The sequence below is a fragment of the Anas acuta genome, chromosome 1, assembly GCF_963932015.1.
Source record: "Anas acuta chromosome 1, bAnaAcu1.1, whole genome shotgun sequence".
NCBI classification, from domain to species: domain Eukaryota; kingdom Metazoa; phylum Chordata; class Aves; order Anseriformes; family Anatidae; genus Anas; species Anas acuta.
This window is the reverse complement of record NC_088979.1, coordinates 34,578,124-34,596,027: the sequence shown is the minus strand read 5'-3', so window position 1 is coordinate 34,596,027 and position 17,904 is coordinate 34,578,124. Positions and strand designations below refer to the sequence as shown.

The 17,904-nt window shown below is 33.8% G+C and overlaps 1 protein-coding gene across 4 annotated transcripts in view; it reads right to left on the bottom strand.

Annotated features, from left to right (window-relative positions):
- Positions 1–565: 565 nt before the first annotated feature.
- The window catches only part of PCDH17 (protocadherin 17), a 98,522-nt gene continuing 81,183 nt past the window's right edge, over positions 566–17,904 (bottom strand). For 2 of the 4 annotated variants that reach the window (XM_068675760.1, XM_068675768.1), the window contains exons 5-6: positions 14,263–14,337; positions 566–7,231 (exon numbers count right to left, since the gene is read on the bottom strand). In XM_068675760.1, coding sequence (XP_068531861.1) covers positions 6,549–7,231; positions 14,263–14,337 — 758 coding nt within the window. In that variant the 3' untranslated portion in view covers positions 566–6,548. Of the gene's footprint in view, positions 7,232–14,262; positions 14,355–17,904 lie in introns of all 4 variants that reach the window. The other 2 variants (XM_068675783.1, XM_068675777.1) reach the window with 2 other exon arrangements.

Below are 17,904 nucleotides of genomic sequence, written 5' to 3'. Positions count from 1 at the left end.
AGCTCAATAATATTTTTTATCACTTTCTAATCAAACCACTGAAAAGAATTCTGCATGCGATTGCCCTTAAAATGATGAAAAATTTACAGCTAATACAAAATGTAATTGCAGATTTGTTAAGGAGTATTTCTTGTTGTAAACATATTGCAAATATGTTTTTGAATTGCACGAGCAATCAACTGATTTCTAGAGGCAGTTTAAATGCTGTTTTTGGAAAAAGTTGAGGATGATAGACTTGCTGATCCCCTAGCTCTTTGACAGCAGTTCAGTAGGTGCACTTTAATAAGAATTATATGGACTTAAAAGTCAAGGCACTAAACACAAAATATTTTAAGAGATGGAATTTTAATTAGTCAGTTTCCCAGCACGTCAAAAATTAAATCTTTTGTCCAGTTGTCTATGTTTCAAGCTATGTCTACATTCTTGCTTCTTACCAAGGTAAATGGCAGACAGTTTATAGACATTTTGGATTCTGGTACAAATAAAATATCTCTAACCCAAAGGACCTAAAGGAAGGATCCCTATGTCAGAACACTATTTTAATTTTAAAGAATAACAAAGGGCCTACAATTTGAACAGTATATATTTAGGGGAAAATGTACATATACAATAATAATTAAAAAGGAATGTATCCAGATCACAGAAAAAAACATTTATCCAAAACTAATGGCTTTTGTGAGCCAGGCATTATTGGGAACCATCAGTAATAAATAAACCAAGATACTCTGCTCTCTTCCCTGAATCATAACGTATGCATTATGGAATATACATCTCAGAAAATTTTAAAGTGGCTCATTAATTCCCTGATCCATTTCTTCATGCACTACTGATACTAAGGTGACCTTTCACAAATAAAACTATACATAAGGCAGAGAGCCATCTCTTGTATCTGCAGGAGAAATACAATTTTTTGGGGAAACATTACCAAATGAAAAAATAAGCTTTCAGTTGCTTTTATGTCTTAGACTCAATAAGGGATAAAGACAACGCATTTATCCCATGAGTGAAAACCCCGAAGCAGTTATATGTGGTTGGCTTAAGGGAAATCTAAGAATCTCTATTTGACAATCTGGCCACTTTCCAAATGAGAAATCAATGACTCTGTATTCTGGGTAAAGAAAAGCCAGGATGGTTTATGACTTGTTCTACATATACTGTGGATCCAGCCAAGCTCTGAATAACACACAGTTGAAGACAGCAAGACAGCAACATCCCATGTCCAATGAGGCCTTCAGCAGCATAAGGTACATTCTGGCAGGACTCTGCACAGACAGTGGCTTGCTAGATTTTGGAATTCAGCCTGTAGAAAGACAAATATATGTAGCAGGAAAAAGAGAAGGAAACAATAGGGGTTTTATATGTCTAGAATAGCCAGCTAATTAGATGCAGGCTGGTTTTGTTTCTGGCAAAGATGCTTGCAGAAAACATGCAATGGGAAAAGTTAATTCTGCCTTCAGGACTAATCTTTAAAATACCTGTAGTAGTCTGAACAATCTAAAAATCCTATTTAGCTGACAAAAGCAATGCCTATTTACTTAATTATTAGTAAATAAGTAAATAAACCAGTAAAGAGGTTTTACATTATTTGCTATGTCAATGTTACATCACACAATCACACAGACACAAGGAGAAAGGAGGGCCACATACTCAGAATAATTCACTATGTTCAAACAGAAGTTATCTTTTTTTTTTTTTTTGCTTTTCTCTTTCCATTTTTTGTTTTTATTTTTTCTTTCTTTTTTTTTTTTTTTTTAAAAAAAAGGTTAATTAAGGTATTAAATTATAACAACCACAATCAGCAGGACATAGGACACAGTCATATTTTCTCAGCTTTTGTCATGTTTACAGCAACATGAAATGAAATTATTTACTCAGGCTCTTAAGAAAGACACACACACACACACACAAAATAAAAGAAGAAGAAAAAAAAGGCCTTATATTCTTTAGATTATTTTCTCCACTTGTATACTCAGGCTGTGTTTTGATCTTTCATGTTGGGCTGACAGCCTTTGAGAACTTTTACCCTCATTTATAATGCTTTTGGTGAACTCACACCAGCGTACTGAACCAAACTATCCTTTATTCAGCTCCATATATCTGTGAGCAAATAACAGCCTGTAGGGATTCAGCACATCAGCTGCTTAAAAGATAAACCTACCCAGCTTGATGAAAACTCTTCACCACCTTCCTGTTGAGAGAAAACGGTTACACATTTCTAATAAATGAAGCAGGAACTGTCATTTTTTTGGCAAACTGATAACTAGCTGTAACAGCCGCAATGCCACAAGTTGCTTTTCCAAAGTAATTACCATCAGGCTCCCTGTGGTATGCAGTGTTTAACACATTTCTTCTGTGTTAATGAATGCAAAAGCAGGCAACACCACTATTAGTAATTGCTTTTTATTCATAGTCCTCATTTTCCAGATAGGTCACATTAAACACAGCCATTGAACAATAGCGTTTGAGATAATTCATACAATGTATGCTGCTTTTGTTTGTTTGTTTGTGTGGGGTTTTTTGTTTGTTTGTTTGCTTGCTTGTTTCTTGTGTGTTTGTGTGTCATTCACCAGTCATTGGTGCAACTTTGAGCCATATGGGGAGACATGGGCTGATAAAAGTGAATGCCAACCTGTAGCACAACTGGGCCAGAGAAGTTAAAACCTTAATCAGGTTTCATTCAGTTATACTTCAACAAATCTTGATAGCCAAAACTTCCATTTGAATTAATGCAATAGTAATCATTGCCTCATGTCAAAAGAAAGTAGTTAAACAATAGTGGGTGTATAATATGCTAGGCTTCCGACTTCTTCACCTTAGCAATTTCCCTTCCATTAGGCAACAAACAGCTTAAAAGTTTGTTTGGGTGATGTACCTTGCTCCATTGTGAGCAATATTTAACTTCTGGGAGTAGCTTGGACTGCAAAGCCTATCTCCTCAGGTGGCAAATCATAGTTTAGAAGAATCTCTTTCCTGATGTTCCTGCTAGGAAAAAAGAGGGGAAAAAATAAGGTCTGATTTTGAGTCCTGATTTGATTGGCAAATCTTTTAAGGAACTCTCAGTTGTTGGCTTTCATTAATTTAAAAAAAAAAAAAAAAAAAAAAAAGGAAGTAAAATACAAAATGTCTTATGCTCTATTCACAGTGTACAGTACAACTTTATTCATCACTTTACTTTCTTTCCCTTAGCTCAGCCATTCTCTCTATTGTCATGTGACAGACATTTTATTTCAGTTTTATAAGACGTACATAAAAACGAGAGAAATAGCGCAAACTCCATCTTCCATTGCTGTCTCTTTCTCCAGTGGTGATAGATAGCAGAGATACCAAAGAGAAAAAAAATATACATTTTAATTCTTTTGTGTGTGGTATTTCCTTCACACATAATCACGTTAATTTTAACTGAACCAGCAAAACTCACAATGTATAAGCTTCACTGTTTTTTTTGGTACGTTATGAATCCTAAATTATGAAATGGATTTTTTAACCTGGGATATGCTTACTGGAAGCAGTATGCCAAAGATCTACAACACAAGGCAGTTGTCAGACAAATTAAATAAAAGCAAGATTTCCTAAACTCTTCTATAAAGCTGTGAGTCATGAATTCTGAATTACCTCAGAGTGGTAAATAAATAATCACTACTAAATACAGATAATGTGTTAAACAGCTAAAGCTAGTAAATCACTAGTGACAGAGAGCCTTAAGGTAAATTCTTCTTACATTGGCACAGCCCTTTCTCAAAATATTGTGGGTTTATGTCTTCAGACATATACAATGAATTGTACAATTGGTTACTCAGTGTTAAAATCATTTATAAAATACACAAATCTCTATCACTTGACTGCATTTACATACTGGCTTAGATTTTGCTGAATAATGGATCTCACTGGCAGAGCTAAAGACTTGGTGCACAGACACTGAAGTGATGAGCACCACAGAAATACGTATAAAAGACTGATCAAATGATAGGAAATCCTCTCCACTATGGAATTTCAAGCTATCAAGCTATCAAGCAAAATCAATCTTGGGTCTCCTGGCCAAAAAGAAAAAAATATATATAACACAGACAACACCACATTTTAGTTACATAAATTGTCCAAAACATGGAGAGTAGCTTGATAAAACATGTACAAGATCCTTTGTTTACATGTAATTGTAAACTTCTTCTAACAGCAGGAGCTAAGAGCAAACTTTCAGAATGTGTGTTTCCAACAACCAAAGACAATTCATTGTAGGACCGACTAATTAAAATCACCCTTTAACAGCAATGCCAACATGAAAATGTAGCTGTTCTTCCTTGAACTGATGTAAAGTATGGCTTTGTGAGATTTGAGATTGCCAACCTAAATTAAATAACCTCTTTTATTTGTGTTTGTATAGTAGAGTTTAAATTTAATATAACCCAGACACTATATTTAAAAAATGTGCCATAGAGCATCCAAGAGTATCTGAGGCATGTAAGGACAGACCCTGAGCTAAACATTTTTTTCTTTTTCTTTTTCTTTTTCTTTTTCTTTTTCTTTTTCTTTTTCTTTTTCTTTTTCTTTTTCTTTTTCTTTTTCTTTTTCTTTTTCTTTTTCTTTTTCTTTTTCTTTTTCTTTTTCTTTTTCTTTTTCTTTTTCTTCTTTTTCTTTTATGTTATTTTATTTTGAATGCAGGTTGTCTTTTTTCAACTTCCATCTGAAGGTAATTTTGAAATTTTCAAATGCAATAAAATTACCCTTAGAAAAATTATTTGAAAAGTTGAAACTCTTTCCAAGTTATTCTGCAAATATTTTTTGGAACAAATGAAAACAAAACTAAAACTTCCCCCTCACCCCCCACCCCCGCAGATAAACCATGTATAACTAGAACTACAGTAATCAATGGCATAATCTAAAGAATCAGAAAAAATACTGTTTATGGCTTGACATGTTTTGGCACTGACATGTTTGCAGCTCTCTCAACTTATTAGCAAAACTTTAAAAAGGGTGTCATCTCTTAAGAAGTCAATAAAATATCCTACATTAAATAGACTATCTGCATGTGTTTCGGAAAGCAAAACAGAACAAAACAAACAAGGAGGTTCCAGGTGTGGGTTTGAGTGTAATTTTTGTTATTAAACATGTGTTTGCATGTTTAGCTTCTACAAGGACTTGCACATAACCATGACTGATGGATGTATTTGTAGGCCATTCAGTTAGCTCCATCAGCTCACTCAAACACATTTTGAACAGATTATGTACTGCAGTACTTTGTAGACCATACATTAAACAAGAGACTTTGCTCTGAGGCACTGCTTCCCACAATCCATGGGGAAAAGGAAGCAGGAAAAAACAAAACTCATAGAGTTCGACAGCTACTGAGGCAACACTTGCCATTTACAATATAAGCCCAAATATTTTTGCAACACAACTATATATTAATTTAATAAAATACACAATATAGCTCTTATACACTCAACAATTTGGCTCATATGCACTGAATCTGCAATAAATCAATAAAAATATGTCATTTGATGTAAACACACTGAATCTTCTTACATTTGCACATATAAATGATCATGTGATTTGTGTGGATGTCTAAGACATTTTCACTTTCCTGAGCTATTTTAGTGTCCACAAATGAATATAAAAGTGTTAATAATGTTAATTTCTTTTGCGCATTACCATGAAAGGTAACTATTTTTTTTTCAAAACTTATTTCTCCCTTTTTTTTTTCTTTTAAACTTATCACTAACTATAGTTTTGTTGGACACTAAAATGCTAAATAGATATTAAAATCTTTTTTTTTTTCTTTTTTTATCAAGTGAATTATCTTATGTGTGTGCAGGACAAGATGGACTATATCATTTTACATTTAACCTTAATGTGATATGAAGTGTTTTACTAATGATCAGGATATGTTTTGTTGAGTAATGATTTGGAATGGTGGGTTTTTGTTTGTTTTCTTGTTCCTTCTTTTTTTTTTCTTTCTTTTTTTTTTTTTTTTTCTTTTCTCATATTTGTGGCAGATAACTTTGTACATAAATGTTTACCACAAATGAATGTTAATGTTCGGTGTCACTTGGACTACTACAAGAACTCTTTTTAGGACTTTCAGTAGAAGCCTGCGGTCACTGCTGGAAATTCACCACAGATCAGCAGAAATATTCAACCCTGTTTTTCTTGGGGTTTATACGTAAACAGTAAAGTCAGCATCAGCTATTGAGGACAGTCTCAAAGTATCAGATGTATTTCCATTCCACCTTTCTCACACCTTCCTATCAGATTGTCAAAATGGCACCATCTTTCCTTCATTCATATAGTTCTTAGTGTACTTGACTCTGTCCTAATGAAAGTTTGGTCAAAATGAAACCAGTGTTATCTGTCAAAAAGAAAGAGCAGTGAAAAGAACATACTTGTGGGCACTTCAGATGTTCACTAAAAGCCTTAAAGCAGCATTGGTCTTCCTTCATTCTTGTAAATCTGTTACAGCCAGGGGATTTTATGATTTATTTATTTATTTTTGATTGTTTTGTTTTTAATCAGAAGAAGAGGAATGTAACTGCCAGCCTGTCCTTATTTTCCCCTCACTTTCTGACAGCCACAGGGTCGCTTCCCCGACAGTCCTGCAAGAGCTTGTCTATTTCTCTGACAACTTCCTCGGCATCCACCGACTCCCTGCCTAGATCCCGGGCTGAACGGTCTAACTGCTCCAGAACAGAGTCCATCTCACTTGAGTCTCGGCTTACTCGGGAATGCACATCTGCAAATGCCCTAGCCATCTGATCTGATGCAATGAAGGGAGCGTCTTTTGACTGTTTACTAGGCGATAGATACTGACTGTCAGTTGACAAGTATTGGCTGTTTGGTTCAGCCAAGGCTCCTGATTTCACTTCACAGCCATCCAGAGGTCCTTTTGTTGAGGTGCAAGGCTCAATGCATGTCTTGGTTGGGCTGCTCGATGCTGAGGGAACCTCCTGAAGCAGAGGACTCAGGGCACGTTTGGCTTTTAAATAAGGTTTAACATTGGCAATGAGAATAGTGTGCTCTCTCTTGTCTTTCCCAAATGTACAAAAAGTCTTTTTCCCAGTGGGATTCACAGTTTCATAAGTCTCAGTCTCAACATTAGCTTCAACTGTGGGTACAAAGAGATTTGTGCGATAATCTGCATTCTCAGCCTGGCTGGCTGCAGGGAACTGTGGCATCCAACACCTGTCAGAATGACCAAGCACTCTGCATTCATCTGTGCAGTTAACACATTCTTCTTGCTCTGCAAAACAAAGAAGAAAGAGAAAAACTCTAGTTATAAGTGGTTTTCTTTAAATTAAAGGAGAGTCTATGATCAACTTGTGATGGACTTACTTGACATCTGGTTTCTTAATTATGGAGAAAAAGAAAAGCTGTAATTAAAATATTTCAGAAGGATTGCATAGACTGACTAGTTGAGACAATAGATTTATTTAATGCTATTCTCTAGGTATTAAAGCATTCACACAGCCCAATGGAAGCAAAAAGGGGTCATTAGAGAATCATTCTCAGTGGAATTGAGCTTCATCTGTAAACTAATCTGCTGTAGAAATCTGTTAGGCTTTGTTCTGTAAAACTCATCCTAGAAAATAGCGAACAGTACTTAAGGAACTCAAAAGGCATTATCAGGATTAATTTTTCAAATCAAATAACTGAGCAATGACTGCCTTTCTGGAAATACAAACACTTCATACAAATCAGCAAGCTAGCTTTTCATTTTGTCACCTCCATTTCTTTTGTAATTGTTATGTTGTACGACAGTCATGAAATAAAAATGTTTTGTTAAAGAGCCTACTTTTCCTGCTGAGAACAGAGAACTAAAATTTTCCACCAGTATGCATTAAATATAAGTTTGTCAAAAAGTGTGTATTGCAATTTTATTAGGCATGAGTATGGATCATGTAATCAGCTTTCCCGTTTTTTTGTTTTGGTGCAATAACTGAAAATGTGTTTCCTCAATACGTACAGTTTGAAAGAATGACAAACCATGACATGATATTTGAACTGATAATGTTATCAGGATTTCTATAGTCTTATTTCTTTCAAAATATATATATTTAAATAATATATATATATATTGTTCACTACAGTCTTAGAACATAAATTTTAATAGTTCTTAGTTTGTCTGTTATTTTGCACTAAGAGAATATGTTTGGGTTACCCTTCACCATTTTAAAATTCTTTACATGACTATCCTAATTTCAGGAAGCAATAAAATTCCAGAAGTGACCTTTAAATGATTTTTATTTTTATTTTTTCAAGAATGCAAACCTGTGATGCAAGATACCTTTTCTTCCTTTAATTTCACAGTACTCTTCAGTCAATACTGACAAAATTAATCCTTTTACCATCTCTAGGTTTTGATCAGAATTTTGAATCTGATTTTTAACTATTAAGTATTTTCAGCCACAAAATGGAAAAATGTGTTTCAAATTTGATTTGAGGAATTCAGTATGTACTAAATGCCTGGAGTTTAGGCTGGCAAAAAAAAAAAAAAAAAAAAAAAAACTGTAAATATGTATTTATATGTAAGGATGTATCACGCACACACATGTACAACAGATCTTAAAAAAATATATATATAAAAAAAAAAAAGAGCAAACTTGTTGACCTGAAAATAGGGTAAATTTTAAATTAAAAAATAAATTCCTTGTAATCTTATGATGTCTGTAAATAACCTCCAGATTCATGTACAGCTGCACTGTAAAAACCTAACACAGAAAAAACACATCTTCTGTGAGTCCAATAGACATGAATATAATGTGACTTAAATTTATCCAAAATTGTGTTATGTCACAATGATCAGTTAAATCAAAATGAGATAATTTACTCAGATTTTTTTTATTATTATTATTAATGATGAAATCCTATGAAAGAGTGTTATTCTGTATACATGCTCCCTTCCTTGAAAAGTTTAATATCTAATAAATAAATAAATAAATAACAAAAGCAAGTAAGAATGATGAGGAGGACACAGAGTGATTTTTGAGGAAGAGAATGTTAAGCCATAGGCTTAAAAGATAAAAAAATTAGGGGACCTCCAAGGAAAAGTAAACTGTATTCTGGTTCTAGTGTAGAATACAAATTAGAGTAATCATAATGAAAAGCAAGAGTAAAATGTATCCCCAATTTTGAGACTATAGTACACTGACAGAACTGGGAAAAATTCTGATTTCACTTCACTTGAACAAAATGGAATGGACATATATGCCCACCCATAGGCACAACATGTGGGAAAACTGTTTAATGAAAAATATAGTCATACATTTAATACATAAAAATAACATATACCTTATTCCAACCATTAGTTCACTTCCACTAAGGTTTTCTGTATCTAGTTTTCCAGAGCTTCTACAGCTTCAAAGCTCTGCAGTGTAAAGCTACCAAGAGGAAGGAAGGAAGGAAGGAAGGAAGGAAGGAAGGAAGGAAGGAAGGAAGGAAGGAAGGAAGGAAGGAAGGAAGGAAGGAAGGAAGGAAGGAAGGAAGGAAGGAAGGAAGGAAGGAAGGAAGGAAGGAAGGAGAAAGAGAGAGAAAGAAAGAGAAAGAGATTAAGAGAGAAAGAGAGAGAGAAAGAGAAAGAAAGAGAGAAAGAAAAAGAAAAAGAGAGAAAGAAAGAGAGAAAGAGAGAGAGAAAGAAAGAGAGAGAAAGAGAGAGAGAGAGAGAGAGAAAGAGAGAAAGAGAGAAAGAGAGAAAGAGAGAAAGAAAGAAAGAAAGAAAGAGAGAAAGAAAGAAAAAGAGAAAAAGAGAAAGAAAGAGAGAAAGAGAGAAAGAGAGAAGTGGAAATTAAAAAAAATGTGCCAAGGCAAACCAAACTTTCTATAGCAATTTGGGAATTTTAGACTTTGCAAATGCTTTCTCTAAGTTGATTTTGATAATTTTTCTTTTCCTCCTACAAATCCTAGAGTGGATTTGTGGTAAACTTACCCACTGGCTTAAAAAGTGTAACGTAATGAAAAAGTGTAAAGTAATGAGAAATAATAGTTGCTTCATTCAGGATTTTCTCTAACATATATCTAAAATGATTTTCTTCTTATATGGTATGCATGACAATGCTGAATAAAAGTCTGCGGGCATTTTTGAAGGTTTTCCTAAGCAAGTAATAGATTTGCCAACAATTTTTAGTTTTTATTTTTTGGAAACTTAACTATAATTTATACTTCTTTTTTTTTTTTTTTCATATAATTTTGGTATCTTTTTAGCAAAAGACAAAAATTTAAAATAATTTTTTTTTAAAAAAAAAGGAAAATAGCTCCCATATTTAATATGTTGAAAGGTCACAGTTTATTAGAAGAGAATCAGAAGATCTGAAGAAGGGAAGCTTTTTCAGTCTTTCAGGTACAAGCTTTGTGTCATAGCGTCTGAAAATTAACTTACATAACTTCCTACTATCAACATTAAATATATATATAAGTATACACAGCTGGATAATTTATGTAATAGGAGATTCCATTTTAAAACTCTCTTAATCTAAAAATTGACTGTACATTATTAACAAAATAATTCCCTGAGCTGATTCATTTGTTGAAATTAATAAACTTAAGATGAAAGGTAAAGATCAGAGAATTTCTCAGCCACTGGAAATATTTTAACTATGCTAGGTACTCAGTACTGTGCCAAAAACTATGCTTTGAGATTTTCAAAATTGTTAGGTTAATTTTGTCACCAAGTTGTGGTCTAAGATTTGAATTTGCTAGCTCATTTGCCTACTCATACACTGTGTATGAGGATAACTTATACAGTATTTGCATTGTTCATTCACATCAATAAAAATATAAAGTTTGCTGGCAAGCTCTGTAAGTAAAAGAGATATATGCTGTACAGCTTATATATCATATATATTGGCTGTAACATCTTCCTTCCCCTTCCCATTTCCTGCATTTGCTAAAGCAGTTTTTATACTTGCATTCATACTTGCAATATTGACTAACTTTCCATTTCTGCTCCCCGGGCATCTTAGCAGTGAGTGAATTAAATATGAAGTCAAAAAAGAAGGCAGTTTTGTGAAGAAACAAATCCCGAATGACCTTGAAGTGAAAACCACCTGCACTGCATGAGTTTTGATATTCTAGTTTTGAAAATCTGTCTTTTCACTTCACTTTTTTTGTGTCACATCATGGGAAATGGATTTCAAGTATTGATTATCATGCATAATAAGTTGCTCATCTCACCATTAGCCTGTAATTTTGCCTGTTACAGCTAGCAGGCAGTGAAGAAAATCGAACAGGCCCCTTTGTATTAGCAGCAGAAACTATAAACATGAAGTGAACTATCACCAAGGACCAAATTAGTACCTATGAGAAAACAGAATCAATTTAATGGTATATATATACATATATATATGTAAAATAGGTCAAACACTGTTCTGTACAGCAAGATGTGCTGGTAGAGTGATATGCACCATTGGTCTTTACCTTGTTTCCCTCTTGTTGAAAATAAGCCCTTAACAGTGCAAGTGTGTACAATAAACAGAAGCAGCCTAGAGGTTTTCCAAACTCTCTAGAGCTTTAAGGCTAAACAATCAGAAGTGCTTTATGCACTTCAGGGAGAACACACACAAAAATAGAACTGCTAAATTGTCAGCCATCGAAATAAAAGGAAAGAAGCTAACTGGAAACAACAGACACCTATATAGCAAACTTTTACTGGACAGAAATTTGAGATGGTTTACAAAGAAAGTTATGTTGAAAAAAATATGAATTGCAGTGCAATATATGTCTTTTGGTGTAACCTTAGACATACCTTGCATATTTTATTCTAAATTACCAGAGAAGCTGGTATTTAACAGCTGTTTTCTGTAGCAAGTTTAAAGCAAAAGATGCTTTTATTGCACTACTTTTAATTTCCTACCCTTTCCTCATAAATATTATGAGTACGCTTAAAAGGAGGTACTTGATTTCACCATAAATATATTTCACTATACGTTTAACTAATTAATTAATGCTTTAGATATCTGGCTCCCTTCAATAGCTAAAACTGTGATATCACAGCTTAATTCATTAATTATACACAATTTTCATAATGGTGACAAAAAGGATTTTTTTTTCTTAAAATAAATTAAAATAAAAAGCAATGACTCAGCATAATCAGTGTTCATAAATTCATTTTTTTCCAGTTTAATTGGAGCCTAATTATTTAAATTACACATACACAGGAAGCTACAAAGCAAATCAAAAGTAAACAATACATGTACAACCTCAGCATTTAAATACTTCTATGAAATATTTCACGTGCTATGTTTTTAACATGAAGAACACTGTAATTTGTATGAAAGTACTATATATAATGTACTATTAAGTGTTCAAGTATTTGTGTATAGTGAAAATCAGATTTTAAATATATGTGTGTGTATACATCCCATACATGTAAGCTTGGACATATACACACACATGCACATATATATACATATATATAATCATATTCCACCCTAAACCTGTAAATGTTTTTATCAAATTATGTTAGAAGTGAAGCAAAGTAGACAATTTGACACTTAATTTATAAAATATGACTTGTTAAATGGTCATTTAAGTGCATTCTTTTCTAAGAACTTGTTACAAAATGTAATGTATATATATAGTTTTATATTAACATATGCTCATCAAAGGAGGATAAATAAAAATATGACCAAATAAATGCACAAATAATACTGAATATTTTCAAATGACAGTAGCCTTTGTTGTATTTGACTGTCCCAGGAAATGCTACTTAATCTTCTTGTCTTACCCATTAACTCCTTTTTTCTCTATCAAAAGTTGACACCTAGTTTCTACTATCACATGAACATCTAATAGACTTTCATTTTTTTCCCCTTATATAAATATGGAAGCTAAAAAATAAGCAAGGATGGCTCACTCACACATCTCAAGGACTAACAGCTCCAAATGAAAAACACAGGAGAGGACTGATCCCAAAAAGTGTATCTTCTTTTTGAAGCATGCAGTTTCACATTGATGATGCTATTCACCTTCACTCTTGCAATGTTCTATCCTTTATTACTTTACAGAATAAGCAGTAATTCAGGTATTTCTGGCCTTTGTTTCACATTACAAAGAAAAGGATTAACCTTTGAATGCATGCATGGAGTTCACACTGATTCCCTATGAGACAGACTTATTTTACCCTTAATTTTGTGAATTTGTGTTCATTACTGAAAACATTTCCATTTAGAATTCAATCAATAATGAACCAAGGTATAAAATTATCTGTAGTGCATATTCCTCTGGTCTGATGACAGGCATATTATGGGTGTGCATTGTGGAGGGGCTGGAGGCAGGGTTGGGGGGAGAGGTAGTATATGCTTTAGACTAATAAAGTACAATTTATATATTTTAATACCATGAAATAGATATGGAAGGTCTGTATTTTCTGTAAACATGTGTAAACAAATGGACAATAAATTATATCTGACATCCAAAGGAGAATATAAATAACTCTGATCTCATAATTTCAGTAATACCTGTAATATACCTGAAAATCTTCTTTTGATTTCAGACAGACAATTGCCTTTACTAAAGTGAAAGGACTGTAAGTAGGTATTTATTACAGGATGGAAATAAATGGGCTTCTTTGACATGGCCTAAAGACTAGGGGTATATGACACTTCTAATGAGAACAACCAGCTAAAGTACTACTTCTGTGGTTAGATTCCTGCTTAATTACAATTGATTTTGACATAAATGAGCAGAGGTAAACAAATACTTCCATACACATGCTTACTGTTATTAAGCAGAACTGTCTCCAATCTGAGTATTTTTATTGGCTGGTCTGTTTAAAGGCTCCTTTCAGTTAGGCAAAGCAATTATGTAGCTCAGATTAGCAAAATGACTGGCAGTAAAATAAGAACGGGTTGCCACTTTGTAAACCTCTTGGATCATGCAGTCTTTTCCTGATATTATAACTAAAGCATTTATGCCTGTAATCCTTATAATTTTCCTCTGTTTTTTTGTTGTTGTTGTTTGTGTTGTCATTGTGTTTTGTTTTGTTTTGTTTTGTTTGCTTGCTTGTTTTTTGAACAGAGGATAAATATATTTCTAATATTGGCATAACATAAAACACTTTAAAAACAATAAAAACCAGTGGGTTTATGGCTTTAATTCTAGCTCACAGTTGTCCCAGACTATAAATATTAGAGAAATATTGCAGGATTACAATAAGCACTATAGAATATTTAACATTTTATTTTATGGAAATGTGCCTTAAATTCATATTTACAATTTAATGACAATCATATATTTTTACTTAAAGACAGCATAACAGCAAGAAAATATTTCTGTTACCTGAAAATTTTCCATCCTCACAGCGGGCTGGTCCACAGATCCCAACAATGGGTCTTTGGCCTCTGCCTTGCTGTTCTGGAGGCAAATCAAACCTGTGAGTCACAGACAGGGATAGGCTCTGCTTCCAAAATTCCCAATAATGTCAAAACTTCCAAAGCAGAAAAACAGCTTTCATGGGTGTTTTGGACATAGCTCATGGTCCTTGACACTTCTTGCTATCGTTCTCAAAAGTGACTGTACAAACACGGTCATTTATAGTTGATAGTGAAGTGAAAGTGTATTCCAGCCCCATGCACTGAGACGGCAAATGCAAGGGACACTTCTCCCCAACAAACCCCAACAGACCTAATGGGAGAGGAGCTACCTTAGAAACTAACACTTATTTTCTATTGCACCTTGACAAAAGCACATAGAAGAAAGGTGAGGGGGTGCTTCATTATCTGCTTTCCTATCAGTCTGGGGCAGCAGAGAAAAAACAGTGCCTATCTGAATAATAATTTCTTCCCACTAGAGGAGAAATCTTTGGAAACCCAGCTTTGTTTTCCAAAGTTTGCCTGCAAGTCAGACTGGCACCTATTCCAATTTGCAGTAAAATTACCATATGACAGCCATGAAAAGATATTTTGGCCTCTTCCCCATCCCACCATAAAAAACTCTTCTTAGCCCAGCACTGTAGGCAGGAATGTACAAAGGCTAGCTATGCCAGCTCTGCACTTAGTAGAGAAGCTACAACGAGACTTTAGTGACCTGACAAATTCACAGTTTTAAACAGTAAATCTTTGTTGTAGAGCCCAAAAGCTGTTTCCTGGAAAAGAAGAGAAACAAAACTGCAGTGATTAACAGAAGAGAATAGGTTTGAGGATCTGGTAGAAAGAGTATTTTTAGTATAACACATTTTCTTATTCTTGATCAAGACAGTTCCACAGATTTGATATTGGGATTTTTTCAGTGCTGACACATAAACTGGAATAACTCATAACTGAAACCTAGCTGAATTTGTGCAATCCTTAGCAGAATTTGCATGATATTAAAATAAATAAATAAATAAATAAATTGCTAACTTTATTGTGAGCTAGTCATATTGTAATATCTATAATTTCCATATCTAATTTGTAATACTTAGTAAATGTTAAACACTGTATATTGTACTGCAGCAATGTTTAGGAATCCAATCATTAAGCAGCCCCATTATGCTGTGTCCTATACAAATAATAATAGACTGTACAGTTAGAGACAAGTGATTATGACAAACAAAAGCAATGAATGGGAAGGAAAGACAACATTAATGAAAAAATAATCATGCTGTTGACATTTCCTGAAAATACCAATATAAAAACTCCATAATTTAAAGAAGCTATCCCCATCTGTCACAGCATCAAGCCATCAATGATTAGCTATATATTATACTACTGAACCTTCTTCATCAGTTGCCAATTATCTCAGTATACAGATCTTTAATTAGAAGGCACTAATCTTTTTGCTTTGTAAGCTTGTCTCAAATTTGGATATGACAACTTGTTTACAGACGTTGACTGATGAGGGTGCCACTGTGTAGAGAAACAGGTTTCTGAAGAAATCTATTTCTACATCTTCTGATAGCTCTATTTACATCCTGACTATAGGTAGGTTCTCTTGAATGGAAGTGTATCATTCTGTGTAGGAGGAGGATTTTGTTCAATACAGAATCAACACATTAAAGCTTTTCAGATACTATCTATTTTCCTTTGCAAAATTTCACACACAAACAACAACAACAAAAATTAGCAACACCACAGATGTTGAACCATTCAAAAATCTGGCTACTTTGGTGAAAAAGAATACAGCTTTCCCCACATTCCTGCCAGCATGTCTGGATTTACATTTAAAATCTCCTTTACGAGACATAATAAGACCATGTCTGCTTTATACTGATAGATAGAAAAACCCACTGGGTATCATTCTCTGCTTCAAAAGGTTGATATTGTATAAGGGTCATACACTTGGGCTTCATGGGAGGTGAAATGCATCTGACAGAATAGGAGGAAGAACACTTTCCTTGATGTTTCTCCTTAAGGAAATCTCATTTGGACATACAGACACAGAAATGTCTTGCTAGGAAAAAAGAAATGATTTACCGGTTTCATATGGAGTCTCCGTTATGGCATGATAAGTAGCATATTCATTATTGTTTGATTAGATGGTGCCCTAGACTATTTTTCAGCAGATTGCTGGTGTTGTGTTTTATTACCACCTTCAAAAGAGGTCTCCAGAATGGGGTTAACCTTATGCCAATTTATGAAGCACCCTCACTCTTTTACGAATTTGAGTTTCATAATGCTATCTTACTTAGGTTTCTGCCTGAATGATGCTCTAATTACATCAATCAGAAAGAATAATGAATGATGCGTTTTCAAAATCTGACTCTCTAAAAATAACTAGTTTGGCAAAGAGGATTGTACATGTAAACAGATTAAATATCGTATTTCCAGGTTCTTCATGGACTGTAAATGAATCTCTGAAAGACACTCAAGATGATTTCAGAGTATTCGTGTCTTCATTTCCACAGATCCTTCATCAAAAACCCTAATCTATATCACTTTCTTATCTTTCCAGGATCAAGACTATATATATAAACAAGAAGAATACAGAAAATCTCTCTTGCAAGTTACTTTTATTTGCAGTAACTGAGCTGCTCAACAGAGTCACATTTTTCTTTGTCACCTTTTCATTTGTTATAGCTTAATCTGTAGTGCTGATGTCAGAGGACTCTGATGTGACCAAACATACCATTAAGAAAAAATTGATAATTTGGGGTCTATGTCGAAGGATGTTGTCATTATGTGTTCATTTTTTTTTCACTACTATGTTCACTTTTTTTAGCCTGTTAATTGTTAGAAGCTCTTTTTCTGGTCTCTAGAAATCCCTCATCTGAGTCATATTTCTACAAGAAATGTGTTTTAGTTCTAGAAATAGATTTAAAGGCTAGGTACAAAAAATGCCACCAAGAAAAATGCAATCAGGGTCTTAGCTTTGCCCTCAAATTATGTGTCTAAATATCCTTCAAAGAAAATTCAACAGTGAGGCATTATATGACTTAAATATTGTTCTGGCAAAACAAGTAGAAGTTGAAGCTGATACCTTTAAAACTGCTGAAGGGTTCAGAATATGTCAGTCAGTGTCTATCTGTAGACTTCCTTTAAAAAAGTCCTTACCCTGGAGAGATGATGAAGATGCTACACCCCTAGAAATGTGGTGGACGTGCTATAAAATGTTGCCAAACCCATTGTAGAGATGGAAACATGAGCAACATTTTATTTATTTTATTTTATTCTATTTATAGAAAACCCAGAGGCCGGTTTTGAAAAGCCTTACGGTAGATAAAAGGGTCCATTTATATCCTCCTTTCATTATCTGTGATACTAAGATTTCAGGCCAAAAGTATCTGTAGTAGTCTCTTGATTTTCTTTCCAAGACAACAAAAAGGCTAAGAGGTGGGGCACCCATTAAAGTAAAGTCATGGTGGAAAGCATGTATGAAACTGTAAATGAAGTAAATATTATAGTGATGGATTCCAGTAATTGTAAAGGTGTCTTTATAAAGACCTTGCACAAATTCTGCAAGTAGTTAAGGTATAAAAAAAATATCTTATGTGAAGAAAAAAAT